The 23594-nt window shown below is 46.1% G+C and overlaps 2 protein-coding genes across 5 annotated transcripts in view; one reads left to right on the top strand and one right to left on the bottom strand.

Annotated features, from left to right (window-relative positions):
• Positions 1–23594, top strand: part of CORO1C (coronin 1C) — a 77970-nt gene that overhangs the window by 52216 nt on the left and 2160 nt on the right. For all 4 annotated transcript variants that reach the window (XM_050924205.1, XM_050924206.1, XM_050924208.1 and 1 more), the window contains 7 exons: positions 11097–11226; positions 19171–19352; positions 19937–20056; positions 20815–20919; positions 21832–21977; positions 23202–23259; positions 23341–23586. In XM_050924205.1, coding sequence (XP_050780162.1) covers positions 11097–11226; positions 19171–19352; positions 19937–20056; positions 20815–20919; positions 21832–21977; positions 23202–23259; positions 23341–23586 — 987 coding nt within the window. The remainder of the gene's footprint in view (positions 1–11096; positions 11227–19170; positions 19353–19936; positions 20057–20814; positions 20920–21831; positions 21978–23201; positions 23260–23340; positions 23587–23594) is intronic.
• Positions 12642–16980, bottom strand: LOC127034881 (zinc finger BED domain-containing protein 2-like). The gene has a single exon (XM_050924233.1). It carries the CDS (start codon positions 14836–14838, stop codon positions 14185–14187), a length of 654 nt encoding a protein of 217 aa, XP_050780190.1. The 5' UTR covers positions 14839–16980; the 3' UTR covers positions 12642–14184.

The following is a 23594-nucleotide window of genomic DNA, read 5'->3' as shown; positions in this document are numbered from 1 at the left end:
GCAGTGACGCCTTTCGATGACGTCGCTTGGCGGCGGCAAATGGTGTCATCGAGAGGCGTCGCCGCTGAATTTCTGTGCTGTTTCAGTGGTGACGCCTCTCGATGACGTCACTTGTTGGCGGCAAGTGGTGTCATCGAGAGGCGTTGCTGCCGAAATGCCGCAGAAATTCGGTGGTATTTCGGCGGATGCTGCACCGCTGGCCAGGACCCGGGCGCATTTAGATGGCATGGCACCCACGGGCACCGTGTTGGGGACCCCTGCACAAGTGTATCTAGAGGAGCCAATTAAGCAAATTGGAATGAATAGGAGAATGTTTAACAGCCCCATCAGTATTGCATGACAGGATGGATGAAGTCACCAAGGAGCTTAGCCCCCCTTTGGGGATATCACTGTTCTATTGTAGTTAAGTGAGACACTGAAGATTATAAATCGAAGTAGGAGACAGGATGCAGCAGGTCAGATAACTTAATACCATGATCAGCGTTCATAACAATACTGTATGTGTTTTATATATGATGGTCACCCAATTATTAGCTGGGAAGAAACCTGTAAATCTAAACCCTATGTGAAAACACAGTTAGATTACAGGATTTTGAACTTCCACAGTTGTCCAATTGACATTTCATTGCATTGTTCCAGAAAATCAAAGCCCAAAAATCCTAGAGGAACCTTCTCTTCTGAGTATCTAGGTATGGGGTCAGCCTTGGCATAATTGGCTTGGCCTTTCTCCATCCTTTAACTGTTCCAAAAACAAAACCTATCAGTAAATGCAGTTCTTTCATGGTCTCGCAGATGGGCCTTTTAGGGGTGAGGAGGAGGAAGAAAGAAGTGATCATGATGGAGCCAGTCATTGACATGTATCGTTTTATAGTGCTTTGAAGAAGGCAGATATGGCTCTGACCCCCAGAGCTCCCAGCTGGAGAGGCGTGGAATCGAAGAAGAGTAAGGAAGGTGGGAATGGGGCAAAGAAGGACAAATCCAGTTGCTCTTAGGACTGTTGGCAGCCCTTGATTTAAGAGTGAACATGTTACTTTTCTCCACATTGACCGGATGTTTAGATATGTCAGAACTTTAACAGGGCTCTACATTGAGCATGGGTTCCTCTTTAACGTGGGTCAGAGCGCATTGAACAATAGATTACCTTGATCAGTGATAGGCATTGACTCCATAACAAATAAAAGAAAATCCTTACAAGATTAAATTACTAGAAAAAATTTCTTTTATCAAGAACTTAGTTTGGCCATATGTAGAAACTCTTTACTCTGAAGACTACATTGAAACTTTTTCATGTTAAAGTCGTATTAATAATTTCCTGTGCTTTGCTTCTGTTCAGTGTTCAGATGTTTGGGGTGGGGGGTGAGATTCCTCCTACACGGTCTTATCTCGGGACAACACTGCCCGTCATCTGTGTCTTAGAAACTGAAGCATGTTAAAAAAAAAAAAAAAAAAGAAGGTATTCACATACCAAAAAAACACCAAGCTTGTGATTTGTAAAGTTTACGACTGATCTAGAATTGTTTGTTTGAAATGGTGTCAGAATGTTCTGTAAGAAACCACAATTCAGAAAGCATATGAAATGGGACGAATGCTGTCTGAAATATAAACATCAGCAGAACTGGCAAACCTTAAATCCAGAACTACTTTGTAGCAGGAAAAATAAGCCCCTAGTCCAAGTTGCAATGAGAAGCATGTTGGAACATCCAGAGTTATTGACTAGTGGAAAAATCAGCAAAGTGCAATTATAGCTTGTCTAAGTAACAGCTAATGTAGGGACAAACTGTCTACAAATACCCAGGTAGGATGGAGGAATGGTGAACCGTGGCCACTGGGGGCTGCTGCGACTGCAGATGGTCAATGTAAACAAACTGTTTTGCGGCCCACCAGTGGATTACCATGACAGGCCGCAGGTTGCCCACCACTGATCTCTTGGGTCTCTTTCCATCTCTAATTGCTATTATATCTTGGCACTGGTGATTTAGCATTTTGGTTTCCCCACTTCTCTTTGGTATAGGTTTCAAATTCCTGCTTCCTAAACTGTCTGTCTGATTGGTTTGAAGAAACACCAATGTATCTATTTTAAAATAAGAAATGTAAGTTGTCAATTAGTTTTGAACTCTTCATTGATGACTAAAATGAAGCAAGAGAAACATGCTGGTGCCCTGATTGAGAAAACCACACAAGCTTGTGCAGTTCACTTTTGGAAAATTCCATTTTTAACTACTGACTGTAAATTTGGGGCACACAATTCAGGAATCTGTGCTACCTTCAGTCCACAACAATTCTCCCACTGACATCAATGGGATGTTTGCAGGGAGATGCAGGATAGAATATGGCCTGTAATCACCTAATAATGAAAATCACCTAATAATGAAAAAAGTCACATTGTCTTTTGGTGGAAAAAAAAGTCTTACCTATAGGAGTCCTGCCATTTCTGCCTTACGTTTCTCTTTTCCATCCTCCTTTCATTTTTTCTGTTTCCCCTCCATTTCTGCCTCTGCATTTCCTTTCTTCCAGCAGTTCCCAACCATGGGTTTCACTCCCACTCTGATATCTGTTCCATCTGATTAACTATTTCATTGCTGATCATTTTATGACATGTAAGATGTCAGTAGGCTTTAGTTGGCGTCCTGTTAAGATAAAGCGGGCAGGGGAGTTCGTGCCTTCCAGAGATGTTGTTTCAGGCTCTCCATGGACTCAGGAAAACACCACTGCATCAGAGACACTTGTGTTCCATTGCGATGGATATCTTCACATGAGGGCTAGAACTTTTTTTTAATTGAAATGAAAGCTCAGATTCTGCAGACTGAAGATGCAATAAGAACATAAGAGCCGCCGTACTGGGTCAGACCATGGTCCATCTTGTCCAGTATCTTGTCTTCAGGAGGAGTGTACAGAACAGAGCAGTAATGGAGTGATCCACCCACTCCTGGCTTCTGGTAGTCAGAGATATGGGGTTGCATCCCTAGGTATCTTGACTAATAGTCATTGATGGACCTATCCTCCTTGAACTTGCACAGTTCTTTTTTGAACCCAGTTACGCTTTGGCCATCACAACATGCTATGGCAATGAGTTCCACAGGTTAGTTGTATGTTCTTTTAAAAAAAGTACTTCCTCTTGTGTGTATTAACCCTGCTACCTCTGTGGGTGATCCCTGGCTTTTGTATTGTGGGGAAAAGGTAAATAACACTTCTCTCATAACTTGTTCCTATACCATTCATGATATTGGAGACCCTTTATCAGATCCCCCATTAGTCACCTCTTTCCATACCCTTGATCATCTTCATGGCATTTCTCTGAACTGTTTCCAGTTCTACTATATTCTTTCTGTGAAAGTCTCAGGGGGATTAGAGAAGCCATTAACACACAAAAAAACCCCTTAATAATGGGGGATTTCAACTATCCCATATTGGCTGTGTATGTGTCACCTCAGGAAGGGATGCAGAGAGAAAATTTCTTGACACCTTAAAAGACTGCTTCTTGGAACAGCTAGTCCTGAAGTCCCCAGGAGGAGAGGCAATTCTTGATTTAGTTCTAAGTGGAGCACAGGATCAGGTCCAAGAAGTGAATATAGCTGGACTGCTTGGTAATAGTGACCATAATATTATTAAATTTTAACATCCGTGTGGTTGGGAAAACACCACAGCAGCCCAACACTGTAACATTTAATTTCAGAAAGGAGACCTACACAAAAATGAGGTTAGTGAAACAGAAATTAAAAGGCACAGCGCCGAAAATAAAGTCCCTGCAAGCCGCATGGAAACTTTTTAAAGACACCATAATAGAGGCTCAACTTAGATGTACATCCCAAATTAAAAAACCATAGTAAGAGAACCAAAGAAGCCTCCACGGCTAAACAAAGTAAAAGAAGCAGTAAGAGGGGGGGAAACGGCATCCTTTAAAAAGTGGAAGTTAAATCCTAGTGAGGAAAATAAAAAGGAGCGTAAACTCTGGCAGATGAAGTGTAAAAATGGAAGTAGGAAGGCGAAAAAAGAACTTGAAGAACAGCGAGCCAAAGACTCAAAGTAATAGCAAAAAAACCTGTGAAGTACATCAGAAGCAGGAAGCTGCTAAACATCCAGTGGTGCCACTGGGCGATCAAGGTGCTGAAGGAGCACTCAAGGATGATAAGGCCATTGCGGAGAAACTAAATGAATTTTTTCCATCTACCCTCACAGTTGAGGATGTAAAGGAGATGTCCAAACCTGAGCCGTTCGCTTTAGGCAACAAATCTGAGGAACTGTCCCAGATTGAGGGGTCATTAGAGGAGGTCTTGGAACAAATTGATAAACTAAATAGCAATAAGTACAGGTCTGCCATATCTTACGCTGGGCTTACGTTTCACAGTCAGCGCGTAAAGTGAAAATCACGTATAGTCAAAATTTACATTGAGTGTAATGGGGGACGGAATCGCCCACACTACAGGTACGGTATTAAAATAATTTTTCTCCTTTCCCCCTCCCCACCTCCCCCGACCGCGCAGAGCTGAAATCGTGCATGTTAAATGCGCGTAAGATGCAGCAGATCTGTATTCACCCAAGAGTTCTGAAGGAACTCAGATGTGAAATTGCAGGACTGCTAACTGTAGTCTGTAACCTATTGTTTAAATCAGCTTCTGTACCAAATGACTTGAGGAGAATACCTAATATGACCTCAATTTTAAAAAGGGCTCCACTGGTGACCCTAGCAGTTACAGGTTGTTACGCCTGACTTCAGTACTGGGAGAACTGGTTGAAACTATAGTAAAGAACAAAATTATCAGACACATAGATGAATTTTTTGGGGATAGTCAACATGGTTTTTGTAAAGGGAAATCGTGTCTCACCAATCTACTAGAATTTTTTGAGGGGTGAACAAGCTTGTGGACAAAGGGGATCCAGTGGATATAATATTTAGATTTTCAGAAAGCCTTTGACAAGGACCCTCACCAAAGGCTCTTAGGCAGAGTAAGCTGTCATGGGATAAGAGGGAAGGTTCTCTCCTGAACTGATAACTGGTTAAAAGATAGGGATCAAAGGGTAGGAGTAAATGATCTGTTTTCAGAATGGAGAGAGGTAAATAGTAGTGTCCCCCAGTGGCCTATACTGGGACCAGTCCTATTCAATGTGCTCATAAATGATCCGGAAAAAGGGGTAAATAGTGAGGTGGCGAAATTTGCAGATGATACAAAACTACTCAAGATAGTTAAGTCCCAGGCAGACTGCGAAGAGCAACAAAAAGATTTCTCAAAATTGGGTGAATGAGCAACAAAATGGCAGATTAAATTCAACGTTGAAGAAAGCAAAGGTAATGCACATTGGGAAACATCATCCCAACTATACATATAAAATGATGGGGTCTAAATTAGCTGTTACCACTCAAAGAGATCTTGGAGTCACTGTGGATAGTTCTCTGAAAACATCCACTCAGTGTGGATTTTTCTACCAAAAATTAGTATGAAAATGATCAAGCTTTAGGCCAGCTCATCCCTGCAAAACCTTTATTAACATGGATGCACTAGCCTGTGTAAACACACACCATTAGTGTCTTTGCTTTGGGTGCAAAGAAATGAGAACAGGAAAAATTCACATGCCTGTCTCTAATCTATTGAAATAGGTCCTTACTATATTGGAAGAACATTCTTCTTTGTGGCCCCATGACACAAAAACAAATTGTGCCGAACCAACCTAATTTCCTTCTTTATCTGATAGTTACTGGCCTAGTGGATGGGGGAAGCAGTAGACGTGATATATCTTAATTTTAATAAGAGTTTTGAGACAGTCCCATATGACATTCTCATTAGTAAACTAGGAAATGTGGTCTAGATGAAATTATTATAAGGTGGCTGCACAACTTGTTGAAAGACCACACTCAAGGAGTAGTTCATCTAGATCAATTGTTTGCTGTCAGACTGGGAGGGCTTATCTAGTGGGGTCCTGCAGGGATCAGTCCTAGGTCTGAGTCTAGTCAATATTTTCATTAATAACTTGGCTAATGTGGGGAATATGCTTATAAAATGTGTGGATGACACCATGCTGGGAAGGGTTGCAAGTGCTTTGGAGGACAGGATTAAAATTCAAAATGACCTTGACAAATTGGAGAATTGATTTGAAATCAAGAGGCTGAAATTCAGTAACTAGAGATGCAAAGTACTTCACTTAAGAAAGAAAAAACAAAGGCCCAACTACAAAATGGGGAATAACTACCTCAGTGGTGGTACTGCTGAAAAGGATCTGGGGTGATAGTGGATCACAAATTGAATGGGTCAACAGTGTGATGCAGTTGTGAAAAAAGGCTAATATTCTGAGGTGTATTAACACGAGTGTTGTTTGTAGAACACAGGAGGTAATTGTCCCACTCTGCTCGGCCCTGGTGAGGCCTCGGCAGGAGTTCTGTGTCCAATTCTGGGTGCCACACTCTAGGAAAGATGTGGACAAATTGGATAAAAGGTTTAGAAAACTGGACCTGTGAGGAAAGGATAAAAAAATTGGACATGTTTAGACTTGAGAAAAGAATGCAGAGTGGGGGACCTGATAATGCTCTTCAGATATGTTAACTGCTATTTAGAAGATAGTGATCAGTTGTTCTCCATGTCCAGTGAAAGCAGGACAAAGAAATAATGGGCTTATTCTGCAGCCAAGAAGGTTTACATTCAGGCAAGTTAAGCTTGGGAACAGGCTTCCAAGGGAGGCTGTAGAATCCTCATCACTGGAGGTTTTTAAGAACAGGTTGGACAAACCCCTGTCAGGGATGATCTGGGTTTACTTGATGACTTCTTGAGGTCCCTTCCAGCCCTTCATTTAGAAGATTCTGTGTTGGAAAAAGAGCATCAGTGGCAAAGACCAGCCTAAGTCCCTCCTCTGATCACTGATATTTATTAGGGTGTGGTGCTAAAAGACTCCCTGCAAGTCAGCCATGTGGCAAATGAAGCCCATCTAGCTCATACTGGCATGTGAATAATCACACGGAATGACATATCTCCTTTTTAATACTGAGACTATAAATTCTAAAGAGCAGGGCCCATCCTTTATTCTCTGTTTGTATAGTGCTGATTATAATGAACCTCAATCTAACTGAGATCTGAGGAAATGCTATCCTGCAATGTGGATCTACTGTTTTTCTAGTAAGTTACCTTCATTTTCTGCTCTCTGACAGAAGAATGAGATGAGCAGTTCCATCCTTTCCTCTCTGAATTGCTTTCAGAGAGACTTCCTTTAAAGTGCTGTGCTATGCAGATATGTTGGATGTTTCCTTTGAAGAATGATTCTCTTGTGCCAGCAAATGAGGAACTACTTAAATATTCATGCTTAGGAACCTTGTGAATGACTGTAATGTACTGCAGGTTTTGTATTCAGCTGGAAAATGTTTATTATGGAAGGACTTATAGAAGATATCAAATGGCTTTTCTCAGATGGGAGGAATTAATTCTGGCATAAGCGAGCAGCCTTTTAAATAAGGTGAACTGGTAGTTTGTTTTCATGCACTGGCCCATAGAAGTTGATATGGTAAATAATTTTATTAAATTATTGACCATTGGGTGTGTTTAAAAATTAAACTAGAGCTCTTGCCGTAACTGGAGGCACCAGGTAGCTTAGCTGGAAGCACCATGCTAGAAATAATGCCAAAGACGCACAAGTATAGTTCTGTTAGTATTTTTGTGGCCTTTAATTACCATAGTATCCAAGCACCTCAAACAATGAATTAATCCCTCAGATCCTGTGGTGATGGGCATAGTACAAGAATCTAAATATGACAGTAAACCCCCCCCCTCCCCCAATGAGGTAGGGAAATAGTTTCCTCATGTCACAGATGGGGAAATTGAGGCACAGAAAGACAGTGATCTCCCCAAGGTGATGCAATCATTAGCAGAGCTGGGGCTTAGAACCCAGACCTCCTGATTTGCTCCTTTTACTTCAGCCACCGTATATAACAATTTCTCTCAGTCTATCACCCCTGAAATGTTTGTGGTTATAAATCTGTCACTTCTAGAAACTGAGTTTCTGTTCACTAATTTAGGGGACAGGGGAAAATAGTCAGTTATTGATACTCCTTTAAGAGTATAAAGGAAAGCTACCACTGAAAAATGGTGGAACTATGCTTATTCTCGTGTGCTTTTAGTGCAAGAAACCTCTCTCCTGCTTTTCTTCTGAAGAGCAAACTTCCTGGTGCTGCTTCGCTTCCTGTACTGAAAGTTGATGCAGGAATGCCAGTTTAGGAAATGCAACTGGTAGAAGAGACAACTGATGTCAAAGCAATGACTCTCTCAACATTTTCAGCTCTCCTTTGTGTGCCTCATTCTGGGCGATTGTCCCATGTCTCAATGTGTCTCATGTCTGCGCCTTTAGCAGGCTAGATCCTGTGAGCAAACTGGAAGCTACTTAACTTGCCCCACATCTGATTTCATCCCACACAGAGACGCCCCGCCCTGCACTGGAATGAGTTGGCCAGTTCACTCTGGAGCACAGTCTGACCTTTTGCTTTCCCTGTGTTTTGCAATACCAAGCAGGATTATTAGATCAGTAGATTTTGCAATTTGCAAAAGATTACAGTGCTCGACAACTGCTGTGAAATGCGTGTGGCCTCTTGCCCCCGCCCCTCCCCAATAGTTCTCCCAGTTTCAGCATTTGTTTTCTGTAGCTTTTTAATTTGTTTCACTGGTATTTTCTGTGGGTAACCCCGGTTTACACCTGATACTTGAGCTCTCCAGACCAGTAGCAAATGATTTTCTAAAATTCACCAAGGAATTTTTTTCCCAGAACAATTTAAACCAAACTAGAGGTGTAGTGGGGTTTCTAAATGCTCTTGTTGCTGCTGGAACTTCAGGCAAGGACTTGGTGATGGGTGCAATTGGGCCAAATAATCCGCCATCTGTGCAGTCTCCCTCACGCAACCAATGGATTGTTGCATGCAAAGTAGCTGCAGAGAAGGGTTAGTGAGCGGCTGAGTTAATTCTGATCACAGTGGTCTGGGACTCTTGGAACGGAAGATAGATGCCTTGCTGCAGCTGTACATGTGTGGGTGTAATTTGTAAAGTAAAAATGGCCAAGAATTTAAAAATTGGATGGTAACAGACTGAAATCCTGTGATTGAACCTGATAATATTCTGAACACAAAGAGCTCTCTGCCATGCTTGTAGCTGTTTCCATTGTGTCACACTGACACAACAGACATTTTAGGCTTTAGAGTGACACAGTGACATTCTGAGAATCTTGTTATATAGCTGACGTGATCCTCTAACACAGTGGTCTAGCTGCGGTTCTTGTTGAAATCAGTGGCAAAACTCCTGTTGACTTCAAAATGAATAGAATGGGAGCCAGTCTTTGCAGAGTGAACGGGTATGTATGCACAGTTTTGTAACCTGGTTAAACACGGTGGTTACTAACAAAAGCCATGTTTAAATACCACAGTTGCTGCTAGCACAGTTTCAGTGGTGGAATGAACCAGATAAAGGAGAAAACAAGATTTAAACACTCTGAGTAATTCAAGTTACTATCAAGGCTTGAATGTTTAACCTGGCAAACAGTTATACCTAGCTAGCAGTGACTGATGGCAAAGCAAGGATGTCCAGTGATCTTTACAGGGCAGAGACCTCATTCAGGAAGCTGCATCAGTGAACAGTGAAAATCAATTTGGGGTTATTTTGAGGTAACCTGATTTGCTTTGAGCATCTGTGTGTCTCGAAGTTGTGAGTGTTGGTTGGTTGGTTTTGGTTTTTTTGGTTACAGTGTCCATGCTCTGTTGGAGTGGAGAAATTGGGATTAGTGCTAAAATCCATGCTGGCCCCGCTGTGTGTATCTACCACCCCCGTTTTATTTCCAAAATCCATTTGAATCACATCTCATTCTGGCTGATTGGGCTTGACTTTGACAGCTTGCTTGAGTATTGTGGGCAGAATCTGACAATCCTTAGTCAATCCTTCCAAAAAAGCAAACAATAGAAGGTTGAAGCAATTTGCGGTTATGCTGCCATCTGTTGGTGGGCAGTTATAGTTTGTTTTGTTATATGTAGGTCAGATTTGGTTGAGAAATGAAAAACACTGATGAATCACGGAACCACCTTTATTAAATGCCCCGTCCTGCCTCCTCACTTAAAATTCCAAAGAGACATGATTCTTAGTGTTTGGGATTTCATGATCTCTGGTGTTTCCTCCTTCAGACTGAGTTCTCCAGCTGCCTGGAGACATCTTGCTACACCTCTAGCACACAAATGTGGTGCTGCAGATTGGAAGTGGAGTGAATTGGCAGTTCTTCGTGTAGAACAGGGGTAGGCAACCTATACGTGAGCTGATTTTCAGTGGCACTCAAGCTGTCCGGGTCCTGGCGACCGGTCGGGGAGGCTCTGCATTTTAATTTAATTTTAAATGAAGCTGCTTCAACATTTTTAAAATCTTATTTACTTTACATACAACAATAGTTTAGTTATGTGTTATAGACTTGTAGAAAGAGACCTTCCAAAAATGTTAAAATGTATGACTGGCACGCGAAACCTTTAAATAAGAGTGAATAAATGAAGACTCGGCTCACCACTTCTGAAAGGTTGCCGACTCCTTGTGTCCCGACCTGCACCTCTCTACTCTCCACCAGCACCTAACTGCACTCCCCATATAACCAATGACAGAAATCAGACCTTGAATTTTAACAAAGAAGCCACTGTGAGCATTCTTAATCCAAGTACAGCCACTTCCTTAAAACTAGGGAACCCCAACCCTAAGATGGCTGCCTGTTCTTCCCAACAAGAAAAAATGCAGTTAGGAAATGGATCCGTTTATTCAGATGCAGTTTGAGATGCAAGAGAATTTATTTGAATCAGTTTATTTAGGAGTGTGTCTTAAATGAGGTGTCTCCTTGGACGAGGAAATGGGGAAGATGTGGATTAAAAATATCACTGGCCAAATTGTGTGCCCTCGAGACACTGATCTACAGAGGTATGTTCCAAGCAGCCCAGTCATGGCAGAGACTTATTTGGGACCATAAATGAGTTCCTCGCTTTCCTGCCTTTCAGCCCAGATCAAGAGGGGTGAATTTGGACTTCTGTTAATGGTACAGCACATACGGAATGACTGGTGTGTCCTTTAAAGTTGATGGCCCTTCGGTAATCATTTTTACCTACCCCTTTGCAGGTATGGCAGATCCCAGAGAACGGACTCACTCTCTCCTTGACGGAGCCTGTGGTAGTTTTAGAAGGCCATTCAAAAAGAGTTGGCATCGTTGCTTGGCATCCAACTGCACGCAATGTGCTGCTCAGTGCAGGTATGATGTTTAAGCGTTACGGGGGGGGGAATGAATTACTCTTGCCTACGTTTCGTTCGTACACCAGGTAATTCGGAGGGGAATTGCTGACCCTTTCCTGAGTTCCTTTGGTCTGTAGGGCTGGGTCAATTAGGATACTGTTCTTGTTTTAACAGATTACCAGTCACGGACCCCATCATCCTAGATGCAGTATAAACAGAACAATACTGCTTTTTTTTTCTGCTAATGCAGAAAATTTTTTTTCTCCCATTCTGTGCTGAGTGCTTGCCCTCTCTGATTTGCAGAAATGAGACCTAGGAAATACGTCTGCAGGAAACAGTTGCATTTAAACCATTCCAGACTTTATTGATAAGCAAGTATAACCACCATTTCAGGTTCAGCTATTCAACAATTCACCCTCTTCCCCACCGCCCCCTCACTTGCTTTTAACAAAAGTGTAAATGTTTCTCTTTTCCAGGTCAGTTTCTTATATATTAACAGAAAATAACAAATGGGGGTGGTGTTCTCTCACTGATAATCCAAGGTATCAAAGAAGAGGTGTCAAATACATATTGCAGGCCTCCTCCCTCCGTCCAGTTCCATCTTTGGTCCTGTCCACGTTAGCAGAAGTTTACAACAGTGTTGGCAACAATTTTCAAATACTGTTAGTCTTATCATGGTTTTCACGGTCAGTACAGTGTATAACTATGTGAATAACCTATGATGGAAACCTGGGAGGGTACTGGGTCTGCAACTTAGGTGTCTGCTAGCGGGGATACCCAGGAAAGCAAGTACCTCTGCATACTGGTGAGAACAGTATTGAAAACTAGCTGTAGCTAGCTACAATGTGATCATGTAAGGTTCTGGCAGGACCCTGCTTCAGATGTGTAGCTGCTAGGGTTTTGTTCCCATGTGGACAGCACCTAAGGCAGGGGTAATCAATTATTTTTTGGTCAAGGTATAGTCAAGGTCCAGACCCCCACCCAGGTCCCTTCCTGGAGAGTAGAGTGACCTTCTTTCCCTAAACTGAAAACTGGATGCAGGGGCTGGTCTGAGCCACCTGGTGTTGCTGCTGCTTTCCTCCCCCAGCAACGTTCCTCTGTGTCCTCAGTTAAGCCAAGTCGCAGAGATGGGGGCAGGTGGAAGAGGAATGGATATGGGCTGGGATCTGGACAGCGAAACAAGGTGTGAATGTTTGTGAGTACTTCTGAGCTCGGAGCCAGGAGGTGAAGCTATTGGACTATGATCCAGCTAGCAGTGAAAGGCCCTAGCGGAGACTGGGGTAATGGGGGGGTAGAAAGGAGGCTCTAGATAGTGGGAGGGACCAAGGAGACTCCAGAGAGCAGGCCTGGGGAGGCCAGGATGTGGCAGTAGTGGGTGACTGAAGACAGACTGGGAAGGGAAAGAGGCTGGTTGGGGTGTGTGTGTGTGTGTTGGGGGGGGAGGTGGGAGGCTGGAGAGGGCTCTGGGGACTGGCCCTGAAACACGGGGTGGGGAGGAGACAAAACCAGGGTGGGAGGCTCTGGGGAGCACCTGGGGTGTAGGGGTGTGTGCGTGCGCTGTGCTTGGTGCCCCGGCACAAATGGGTGCTGCAGGATCCTTTCAGGCACTTACCAGCTGGGTTGCCAGGTAGGGCCCGAGGCCCACAAATTGCAACTCCATGGCCCAGCCAACCCCACTGTCTCCAGGAAACACAGAGAAGAATTTGAATTAGGGCCGAGACAGTGCTGCCCTCTGGGCTGCAGAATGAGCACATTCCACTCCCATCGCTTCCTGATTGGAGGGGCATGGCATAGCGGAGACATATTAGACTGTGTGTGTGGGGGGGGGGGGTGCAGACATCCCCTCCCAAATGTTGCCACTCACCCCCCTGCCCCATCCCTGCACTGCTGCTGGTGGGGCTGAGGCTGCACAAGCAACCGCCCAGGGGAACACTGTGGTCACCAGCTCTGTGCTTGGGGACCCTGTGCAGGGGAGTGGATGCGGCTCCAGTTTCAGCCTGCGCAGTCTGCCGAAAAGCATCTGGTCGGGATTTGGCCTACGGTCCACTTATTGACTACCCCGGCCAAAGGCCTTATCTGCACGAGAACTGCACTGATTTAGTGAAATCTGTTCAGCCCCCTTGGGAAGATGCTTATTTTGTCTTAAGGATGCCATATCAATTTGGCTAAATTGATATAACTTTCCCATGTAGACAAAGCCAAAGTCCCTGTATGAGACTAGCCAAACAGTCTTGCATGTCCATCTGAATGGTACCTGCATGTGTTTGGAGAGTCTTTTCACAAACTGTCATTTTCAGTACTTACTGTCCCCTCTATTTGCACAGTCCATCCAATGGGATTCTTTTAACTTCTGTTACAATTACATTCTGTGATAGGCATGCTTAAGAAAACAAGATGAAGAAATATTTTTGTGGTCCCAAGTCAATATCAGTAAAAGTGGTGTGAGGACTTCATTGCATCACCGGAAACTGTGTGAAACTTGGCTAGGTTGGTTTTGAGCCTAGTAATGAAAACTAGCAGAGTTTCACTGGAATCTTTCCTGTGTCGTCAGATCCTCTGTGCCCTATGCATAGGCAGGTGTCTTCTGAGACTTCGGTTTGGTTTCAAACTGGTCTCATAACGAGAGGTTTGACTGACCACATCGTAGGCCTGCTAGGGCCATGACTGGCGGAGTCCACCCGCAGCATTGCTTGTGCGGGGCTCTTGTTGAGACTGCGTGTGCCTGGTGGAGCTCCGTATTCCTCAGTGTCAGAAACCAGGAGCCATATAATTGTTTGGCCCAGCTTTGAACATGCAAGATCCGTGCCTTTTGTTTCAGAAGGAGGCTGTCCGAGGCTGAAGGGAATCAGGGAGATTGGTGGTTCTGTTTCGCAGCTCAGAGGGCTGGAACATAGTCAAGACAGTTCACTCCAGGTCTTAAAATGTTGCCTCAGTCACCTGCCTGGGTGGTGTTCTTAGTCTCACAACCCAAGTATTCCTACACAAAATGCATGGGGAGAGCAGCAGCTGAGGCCAGGGCACTTTCCCTCTCGCATGTGCCTTTCAGCCGCACCTGAACCTCCTCAGCCTTCATCTTCAGCATCCTCTCTGTCAGAGATTTCTCCTCCTCTTCCACGGCCCTTTCGCGCCGCTCCACGGCCCTCTCGCGCCGCTCCACAGCCCTTGCCCTGCGTTCCACGGCCTTCTCCCTCTTCTCCACTTCCCTCTCCCGCTGGCTGGCACGCAGAGCCAGCGCTCCCATCTGCTCCATGAGGTGAGCCCATTCCCCCTCTGCGACTGGCTGGTGCTGTACCACAGGCAAGTGCGCCACTGGGCATTGGTTGACCTGCCTGTGCCCACTCTTCTCCAGCGCCTCTCTGTGCATGCTCCTCAGGTGTTTCCACAGAGCGGTGGTCCCAACGTTCAGCCCTGGACCACGGCTGACCTGTCGGCCACAGAGCCTGCAGGCAGCGTATTGGCTGGGGTGGTGACCAGTCCGGGGTGGGGCAAGGTGGAAGTACTCCCACACCTCAGAAAATCTCACTCCCCTGCCATGGTGTGTGTGGGCGGGCACTGCACCTCTCCGCGCTCCTGCGTTACCAACCTCTTCCTCCTCTATCCTCACGACCACCTCCTCCTCTTCCTGCTTCATCCCCTCTCGAAGTTCAGCCCACAGAAGTGCAAAGTGCGACCAATGCTCTAAAACCCCTGCACCCCAAGTGTGAAACCTCTTAACCCTCAGAATGCCTCAAAGAAACACATCCATCAAATTCATCCAGTTGACTCCGGGACCTTCTCTTCTCTCCTTATTCCTCCACTAGAGAGAGGGGGTGATTCAGTCTTTCTCTTATGTGACCCTTGTCTCCTTAGTAGCAGAGTCCCTGTTCAGTGCCATCCACTTGTCCCCTCTCCAATTAAACCCTTCTTGCCCATAGGTGATGCAGCAAAGCTGAGCAAAAGTCACTTAGTTGTGTCTCGAGTTTTGGATTTGAAGAAGGTCCAAAACTGTGTGAGCTGAAGTTGCTGCAATTACCAAACCTATGCTGGCTGGAATGGCCGTCTGTTTAAAGCCTTTTTTCCTCCTCTAGAAGTTCTCAGCACTTACCTAGTGCTTTTCCTCAGCGCCCTTCACAAACGTGAGCTAGTTCTCATGACGGCCCTGTGAGGTAGGTCACATGTCCATACTTAGCCAGTGTGCAAGGCCTCTGAGTGCTTTGGTGACACAGCTGGGGTTACAGGTTAGAAATTGCTGGCTCCCAGTCCTGTGCTTGCCAGGCCACACGCTTCGCACATTGGTTACTTGCACCAGTGTCGTATTGCGGAACCCAGGCTCTCTGTGCACTGGCTCCTGTCAAGGCGCAGTCTGCAGCGGTGCAGTCACAAAGTGGGCAGGGTGATTCCTCTTTCCTTTTAATAACAGCAACCAGAGCCCACGTGTAACAGTTCATGATACAGCCATGGCTATGTCTGTCTCCCCCCAGCTGGGGGCCCCTCCCTAGTGCCTTGGGTTGCTGTAATCCGGAGCCCCAGGAGGTCTCAGTCAGCAATCGGTGCTCTGAGTCAGAGTCAGTCCGTAACTTTCCCTGGTAGCCAGTACCAGCCGTGGGTCTCTCCCATTATCTTCTCAGGGTGCATTTCTCTGCCTTACCAAGCCTGGGCTGAGCCAGGCCGCTTCGCTTCCCTTCCTGCTGCTCCAGCTTCTCATCAGCTGAGACACAAACTCCAGGCAGGCTGTGCAGTCATGAAGGCACAGACTCTCCCTGTGCACTGCTGCCGAGCCTGCCCTCTCTGCAGGCTAGGGGAGGAGGAGGTGGAGCTGGGGAGTTCCTCTCCTGGCACGCTCTTTGCCTTGGCAAAACTTGGCTGTCTGCAGGTGGGGCGTTGGGAGCCTTGGTGCTCAGTTCCCTGAGGATTTGCTGGCCCCAGGCTGGCTTCAGCTACTGTTTTCCTCTCCTCTGCTGCTTCCTACCCTAGTTACTTTTTAGTGTATGATCAGATCAGGAAGTGCTGGCCGACTCCTTTGTCAATCATTCTCTGCACTAAAGAAATTTTAAAGAGACAGGATCCCAGGAGGTCTGGGGCATTGCTGGAAGCAGCTGCGAATCCCAGGAACCGGATTCTTAATTCACTGGATGGCTGCGCTAGGCCCAGTGTTCCGCCTTTCAGTCTGGCATGCAGAGCAGTGTAACCGGCACCTCCAGCTCTTCCAGCTGCAGTGGAGACCAGCTAGCAGGGAGGATATTAGTGTGACCATGTCTTTGGTGATGAAACAAATCTGGAACATCTTTTGGGTGGCTCCAGAATACGAGGGTGGGAGCTGGGTGGATTTTCCTAGCTGGGCAGGGGATGTATATCTTGAAGGCGGGAACAGGGAGTGTGTGGCTGTTTGGTCCAGGGTTGTATGTCTTGCTTGGGTTTGGGGGTGGGAATGCATATCAGTGAGGGAAAGGATGGTTTATGAAGGTGCCTATCTTAACGTCTCCCCTTGCTGAGCTTTGCCCGGGTGCCATATTAGGGGTGGTCAGGACATTCTGGGCTTGATTTACTGCCCATGTACCGATTCTTTGTGCACTGCCACACTGGGAGTTCGAGGGCACAATCGGGTTATTCCGGGATCCATAGTGCATGAACAGGGGGTGGCTCGCTGGGCTTGGAAAGGGCTCCGCTGTTCTAGCAGTGCAGTGTTTATAGTAGAGGAGGGGTACTGGGGTAAGAGGCAGAATGCCAAGCCAGGAGTAGGTGGGGAAAGCAGGATGAGCACAGGGCAGACGGGCTGGTATGACACAGATTAATTTAGAATTTCAGAACACTACATCCACCACCACCAAACCTGGGATCTGACCACTGGATGGCTGGTGGGAGGCTTATGAAGTGCTTTGAAGATGACAAGTGCTGTGCTTTTGCTGAGTATTAGTGCCTGTGTGGAATGGCGCTGCTGTGTGAAAGTCTCCATTCTTGCTAGCCCCTTACTGCTCACCTGGGCCATATGGAAACTGGGGGCTTGTCTACATCACAAAGTTGCAGCGCTGGTGAGGGGGTTACAGCGCTGCAACTTAGGAGGTGTACACATCTGCAGGGCATCACCAGCGCTGCAACTCCCTGTTTGCAGCGCTGGCTGTACTCCCGTTTTGTCTCGGGTGTAGAGGATCCAGCGCTGGTGATCCAGCGCTGGTAATCAAGTGTAGACACTTACCAGTGCTTTTCTTGACCTCCGTGGAATAAGCAGGTATCCCAGCATACCTGAGGAAGCCTCTGGTAATCAAGCAGGTCTCCTTCCCCGGTTTGCTCTCGCGTTCCCCGAACCCCCGTGCAAGCAGGTCTCCTTCCCTGCGGTTTGCAGGGGGGTTCGGGGAACGCGAGAGCAAACCGCGGCGAAGCTGGTCTCCTTCCCCGGTTTGCTCTGGCGTTCCCCAAACCCCCGAGCAAGCAGGTCTCCTTCCCTGCGGTTTGCTCTCGCGTTCCCCGAATCCCCGAGCAAGCAGGTCTCCTTCCCTGCGGTTTGCTCTCGCGTTCCCCGAACCCCCCTGCAAACCGCAGGGAAGGAGACCTGCTTGCTCGGGGTTCGGGGAACGCGAGAGCAAAGCACAGGGAAGGAGACCTGCTTGCTCGGGGTTCGGGGAACACGAGAGCAAACCGCGGCGAAGCTGGTCTCCTTCCCCGGTTTGCTCTCGCGTTCCCCGAACCTCCCTTGAAGCCGCCCAACAGCGCTGCAGTGTGGCCACATCTAACACCACTTGCAGCGCTGGTTGCTGTAAGTGTGGCCACTCTGCAGCGCTGGCCCTATACAGCTGTACTAATACAGCTGTAACAACCAGCGCTGCAAAATTGTAGATGTAGACATACCCTGGGAATGGGGTGGGGTCAAGATCGAGAGCTGTCAGGCTGATGAGCGACCCGCAGAGGTGGGGGAGGGATCTTGTAGAGCCTTTGGGGCTGTTCTCTTTATCAAAGTGTCCTGACTGAAGGTCTGGCACAGGAAGGGAAGAACAGAGCACAATAATCTAAGTGGCAGCTAAAATACCAAGAAGTGGCTTTTCACTTCCTGTGTCTAAGAAGAAGAAAGTTTCCTTTCCTGGTTGCTAGAGGCAGCCTTGACCCTGCTGGAACCATGCAACAAGCCAGCTGAGCTAAGCATAAATCTGACCACAGCAGAAAGCAAACCCTGCTGGCCTTTCACCCACTTGACCTGTATAGTTGTCGCTGCTGCAAACAGAAGTGTCCTCCAGCCTGACACCAACTTCTCAATAACCACCTTCTGCCACCAGGTTACCCCAGTGGTCTTCAAATTCTGCTAATTAATTTGTATCAAATGTTCATCCCCAGTCAATTAATCTACAGAAAGGGTTCTGTGTGAATTCTCCTGAAGCTGCTTACACCTGTGAGTCCTTCCTATTTCATTCTTGCATTGCAAGCTCTGGGAACAGATTGTACAATGCTCCGTATCAGGCACCTGCCTGGAGGCACTAAGACATTGTACCTTCTGTTCTTGGCCTCTGCAGAACATCCTTAATGCCACCGACCTTGAGAAATGTTCTTCATCCCAAACAAAACTTACGAGCATCTTTAAACATGCCCAGGTGGTGAGCCTTGGGTACGGGTGGCTCTATCCTGCTTTACAGCTTTCTGACTTAAATACCCCCTTAAAATGGAAGCAGACATTCTGCATGTTCTACCCATGGTGTGACTGCACAGATTGAGACTGATGGTGCATCTGCAAACCATATGAAGTATGGGGGAGGTCTCTTTACTCTGGAGAATCTGCTTTTGTTGCTAGCACAGTAGGGTCTTGGTCTGTTACCAGGGCTCCTCGTCCTGCAGTAACACAATTAATGATGGAAGCAGAACATAGATCAAGTGTTTTCCTCTTCCTGAGAATAGAACTGGCTTCCCTTAGAACTATCCTCTGTTTTAAACCCCTCTGAAAACTGTCCTGTGTGCTCTGGTTGTGGGTTGGCTGTAAGGTCTGATTACTATTCTCCTTTAGGCTGTGATAATATAGTCGTCATCTGGAATGTGGGAACAGGTGAAGCCCTTATAAACCTGGATGACATGCATCTGGACATGATTTACAATGTGAGCTGGAATCGCAATGGCAGCCTGATCTGTACAGCTTCTAAAGACAAAAAAGTCCGAGTCATTGACCCTAGGAAACAAGAAATCGTTGCTGTGAGTATGTTAAAAGCAGTGGAGTGTCAGTGCAGGAGATGCTTAGCAAAAGCATGTAGACAAACTCAATGTTTGTGTTTTGTTTAATGTTGAGAGATTTGCAAAGCTGGTGAAATGTTACAGGAAGGGTAGCAGTGCTGAGGCACTCCTTCTAATTTTATAGCATTTGTGCTTGAATTATCAACGTTTTGGGCCCGATTTTTAAATCTGCACAAGGGTAATTTATTGCGTAATTTTCAGGCAAAATTGTGTACCTATAGTTGCAATGGGAGAGTTAGTGGCATAGCTGTCTATTTGCATGTGCTGTAGTTTGCCGAAATATCAGTTCGTTTTAATTTTGTTTTTAGAATGTGTAATTCTGCATGATAGGCGGCACTGAAAGAAACCAACTGAACAGACGCTACTTCTTTTGTATATTAGTAATTATTTTTTCACCTGGAGCTTTGGGCAAGGACTGTATACCATCTGGTCAGCTTCTTGGGGCAGTGGTTCTATGCAACTCAACAAATAGAATTTGGGTTAATTCATCATGAATCAGGATTTCTCTTGAGTGCTGAATGTTTTTCTCTGCAAATCCATTTCAGGAGAAAGAGAGGGCCCATGAGGGAGCGCGGCCCATGAGAGCCATCTTCCTCTCTGATGGCAACGTCTTTACCACTGGCTTCAGCCGCATGAGTGAACGGCAGCTCGCCCTGTGGAATCCTGTATGTGCCATCCAGCTTGTCCTTAGTTATAATGCTGTCATAAGTTACTGGCCAAGACAGCCTGCTAGTTTCCGCAACGGTTACATTTTATTAGTGAGATTATATTCCCCTTCTCCTTAGCTCTCTAATCCTGCCGCTACATGTCACAGCAGAGGACAGCGCCAACCTGTTTAGGCCCCAAATTTGTATCTGTAAAGGAAATTGACTCTTGTATAATCTCCTTGGAGGAAGTCTTCTGTGTCTTCCCAAGAACAGTGAAGGCATAACAGCAGCTAAATATTCAAAGCTGCATTTATTATTGAACAGATCAGAAAATATATGCAAAGCAGTGGTGTCCTAGAACAAGCCAGCCAAGCCAAACGTAAATCTGACGAAAGCAAAAAGCAGATCCTGCAGACCTTCCGAGAGGGCCACTTCCATCCGAAATCTTTCATGTGCCAATACAGTGTGGTACCTTGCTGTGACATGGTCTGTTTCTTAAATTGTGCAATAGACTTAGTACCATGATTGTGTCTCTAATCTCTTCTTTAACTTGGCGTGTGTTTGGGGGGACCAGTTAAAAACAGCTTTTGATAGCAGGTCCTCAGAAAACCAGTGTTCTCTCAAACAATGACTGTGCATGCTACAATTTAAGGTCCTTCAGAGAAGTGAAATTGCTGTTGGTCATTCCCCAAACAGTAGGAATCACAGAAGATTTAGCTAATGAATTTACTGGGGATTTCTGTTCTCTAATGATCTGAAACAAATCTCATTTGCAGAAAAATATGGATGAGCCAATAGCCCTGCACGAAATGGACACCAGCAATGGGGTGCTGCTTCCATTCTATGACCCAGACACCAATATCATTTACTTGTGTGGCAAGGTATGGAGCAGCTTCCAAGAGGAGCGAAGTGGTTGTGCAGCAGTTTGCTTGTGAGAGCCTGTTGAGATGATGAACCTTCATTACACTGGACATCTGTTTTGTGATAGCCATGCTAATGGGTCTGTCTGAATGACAGGGAGGGATAGCTCAGTGGTTTGAGCATTGGCCTGCTAAACCCAGGGTTGTGAGCTCAATCACTGAGGGGGCCATTTAGGGAACAGGGGTAAAAATCTATCAAGGGATTGGTCCTGCTTTGAGCAGGGAGCAGGACTAGATGACCTCCTGAGGTCCCTTCCAGCCCTGATATTCTATGAATGCAGCAGTAGACTGATAGTGACTAAGCAGGCTGAGATGAGGCCATTAGCTGCCTGATGATCAGTGAAAATTTCAGCTGGAGAAAATTAACTATAAAATGTACATTACTCATGGGGCAATTGTTTCTGATGCTTCTCTCCTTGTATGTGATGCTTTTTGAAGGTCAGATTGTTACGAGATATTCCTTTTGCCTCCCATGTAATGGAAATGCCACTGGTCCCTGAATTTAACCTCTCCATTGTTGCCTCACCTACCCAGTACATTGTGGCTGCCCGCGTCTCCAGCACTGCCTCATTCATGTCCGCTTTGGACTGCAGACGTTCCAGTGCAGCACAGTGTTCATAGTATTGCCATTGTGTTTGACAGCTGCATAGAAGCTGGAGGTGGCTTGTGCACTAGCATGACGCATTCCTTCTCTCTTCAGGGAGGAGGCTTGACAGCAGACTTCAGCCTGCTTTTTGTGTAAAGGACATGGGGCCTCGTTAGGAAGGGAGCCCCTCCACTTCCTAAGCACAGTATCCCAGGGCCAAGAGGGGATCCCAGGGCCATGGAATAGTCACCACCCCTTTCACTGTCCTTCTTCTTTGTTCCCTGCAGGGTGACAGCAGCATTCGCTACTTTGAGATCACAGATGAATCCCCATATGTCCACTACCTCAACACCTTCAGCAGCAAAGAACCGCAGAGGGGGATGGGGTTCATGCCAAAGAGGGGCCTGGATGTGAACAAGTGTGAGATCGCCAGGTAATGGAGTGCTGAGCAGCTGGCACATGGATGTGAGCAACACAGCTAATCGGGCTAGCCCATTTATATTCCTGCTTTCGGTGCACATCCTTGGCCTCGCCAGCCAGGTTCATGTAGTACAAAGCAAAACAACCTCACACAAGCAAGAGATGTATTTGGTACAAGAACTGAAGGAGGTGGGAGCACTTAAAAGCTCAATTCGATGTGTGATCTGAGACAGTGACACAAATAACGACTGATTTAGAGACTTCTCACTCGCTCTCGTGTTCTGTCAGGTTTTCTGTAGTACCCTTCGCTCTCTGTGACAAGTGCTGATATTCTGCTAGGGATAATATGGTCTGAACTGAAAGTGCTTCAGTGTTTGGGTTGAGACTAACAGACTGATGGACAGTATCTAACACAGCAAGCTGCCGGAATCAGCTTTGCTAAAACCAAGTGTGTTCCATCGAAGTAGTTCTGCTCTATACTGGGTCAAACATAAGCCTGGTTTACTACAGGGTTAATATTAAAGGGATATCTCTTTGATAGTCTAGCATTAATCTCCTTCCAGGCTGTACAGTGCTGCTTCATAAACTTAGATTAGAAACAATTTCGGACTCTTGGAGAACAGTACAGCAGCACTGGCTTAACCAAAGATTGCTGACATGGCTGAAAACTGCCAGTGAAAGTCATGCCAAGTAAACATCCCACGGTAAGGAAGAGACACCTACCATAACTGTTTAATTGGTGGTTGTCTTCTAGCTCAAAATACAAGTAGAGGTGGAAGACTGGTGTGGAGATAGGCCGCGTATAATGCAGCAGCCTGGTGGCCAGAGATGCAGTGCGTGTAGCCTATATTTGTATAGTGCTCATCACCATAGTCTCAGCAGCGATCTGTGACATACTGAGAGCATCGTCAGGCCAAACTGAAGAGACTGCCTAAAGAATCTTGTTTCCATGCGCTGTTCTCTTCGCCCGTCAGTCCACCCAGTCATTAAAGGTATAGAAGCACTGGAGCACAAAGCTGGCTAGTTTTCACCAGCCTTTGGAAAAGCCCCTTCAACTGCTAGGTGTAATGGGGGGGGGGGTATAACCCATCTGAAACCTCTTAATCATTTTCTCTTTACTGTCTCTTCCCCCGCCCCTTGATCACTAGTATCCATTTGGGTGAACAGGAATCAAGCCCAGCTTTCATGTGCCGACTGGCATTTACTCTCACTAAGTTGTGCTTTTTCTTTTTGAAAGATTCTTCAAACTTCACGAGCGGAAGTGTGAGCCCATTATCATGACTGTCCCCCGAAAGGTGAGGTGCTGCCTGCAGTGGAAGTTACATAGCGCCTTCCAGCCCAAAGCATGTTACTAATTAATTCCTTTTCACTTCTAGTCTGACCTTTTCCAAGATGACCTGTATCCCGATACGGCTGGTCCTGAAGCAGCTCTGGAAGCTGAAGAGTGGTTTGAGGGGAAGAATGCTGATCCCATTCTCATTTCTTTGAAACATGGGTACATTCCAGGCAAAAACAGGGACCTCAAGGTGGTCAAAAAGAACATATTGGACAACAAGCCTGCAGCAAACAAGAAAAGTGATCTCATTAACACCCCAAAGAAAGCAGCAGACACATCAAATATTGTGAGTAA

This window comes from Gopherus flavomarginatus, chromosome 15 (genome assembly GCF_025201925.1).
Source record: "Gopherus flavomarginatus isolate rGopFla2 chromosome 15, rGopFla2.mat.asm, whole genome shotgun sequence".
Taxonomy (NCBI): Eukaryota; Metazoa; Chordata; order Testudines; family Testudinidae; genus Gopherus; species Gopherus flavomarginatus.
This window is presented reverse-complemented; position numbering and strand designations above follow the sequence as displayed.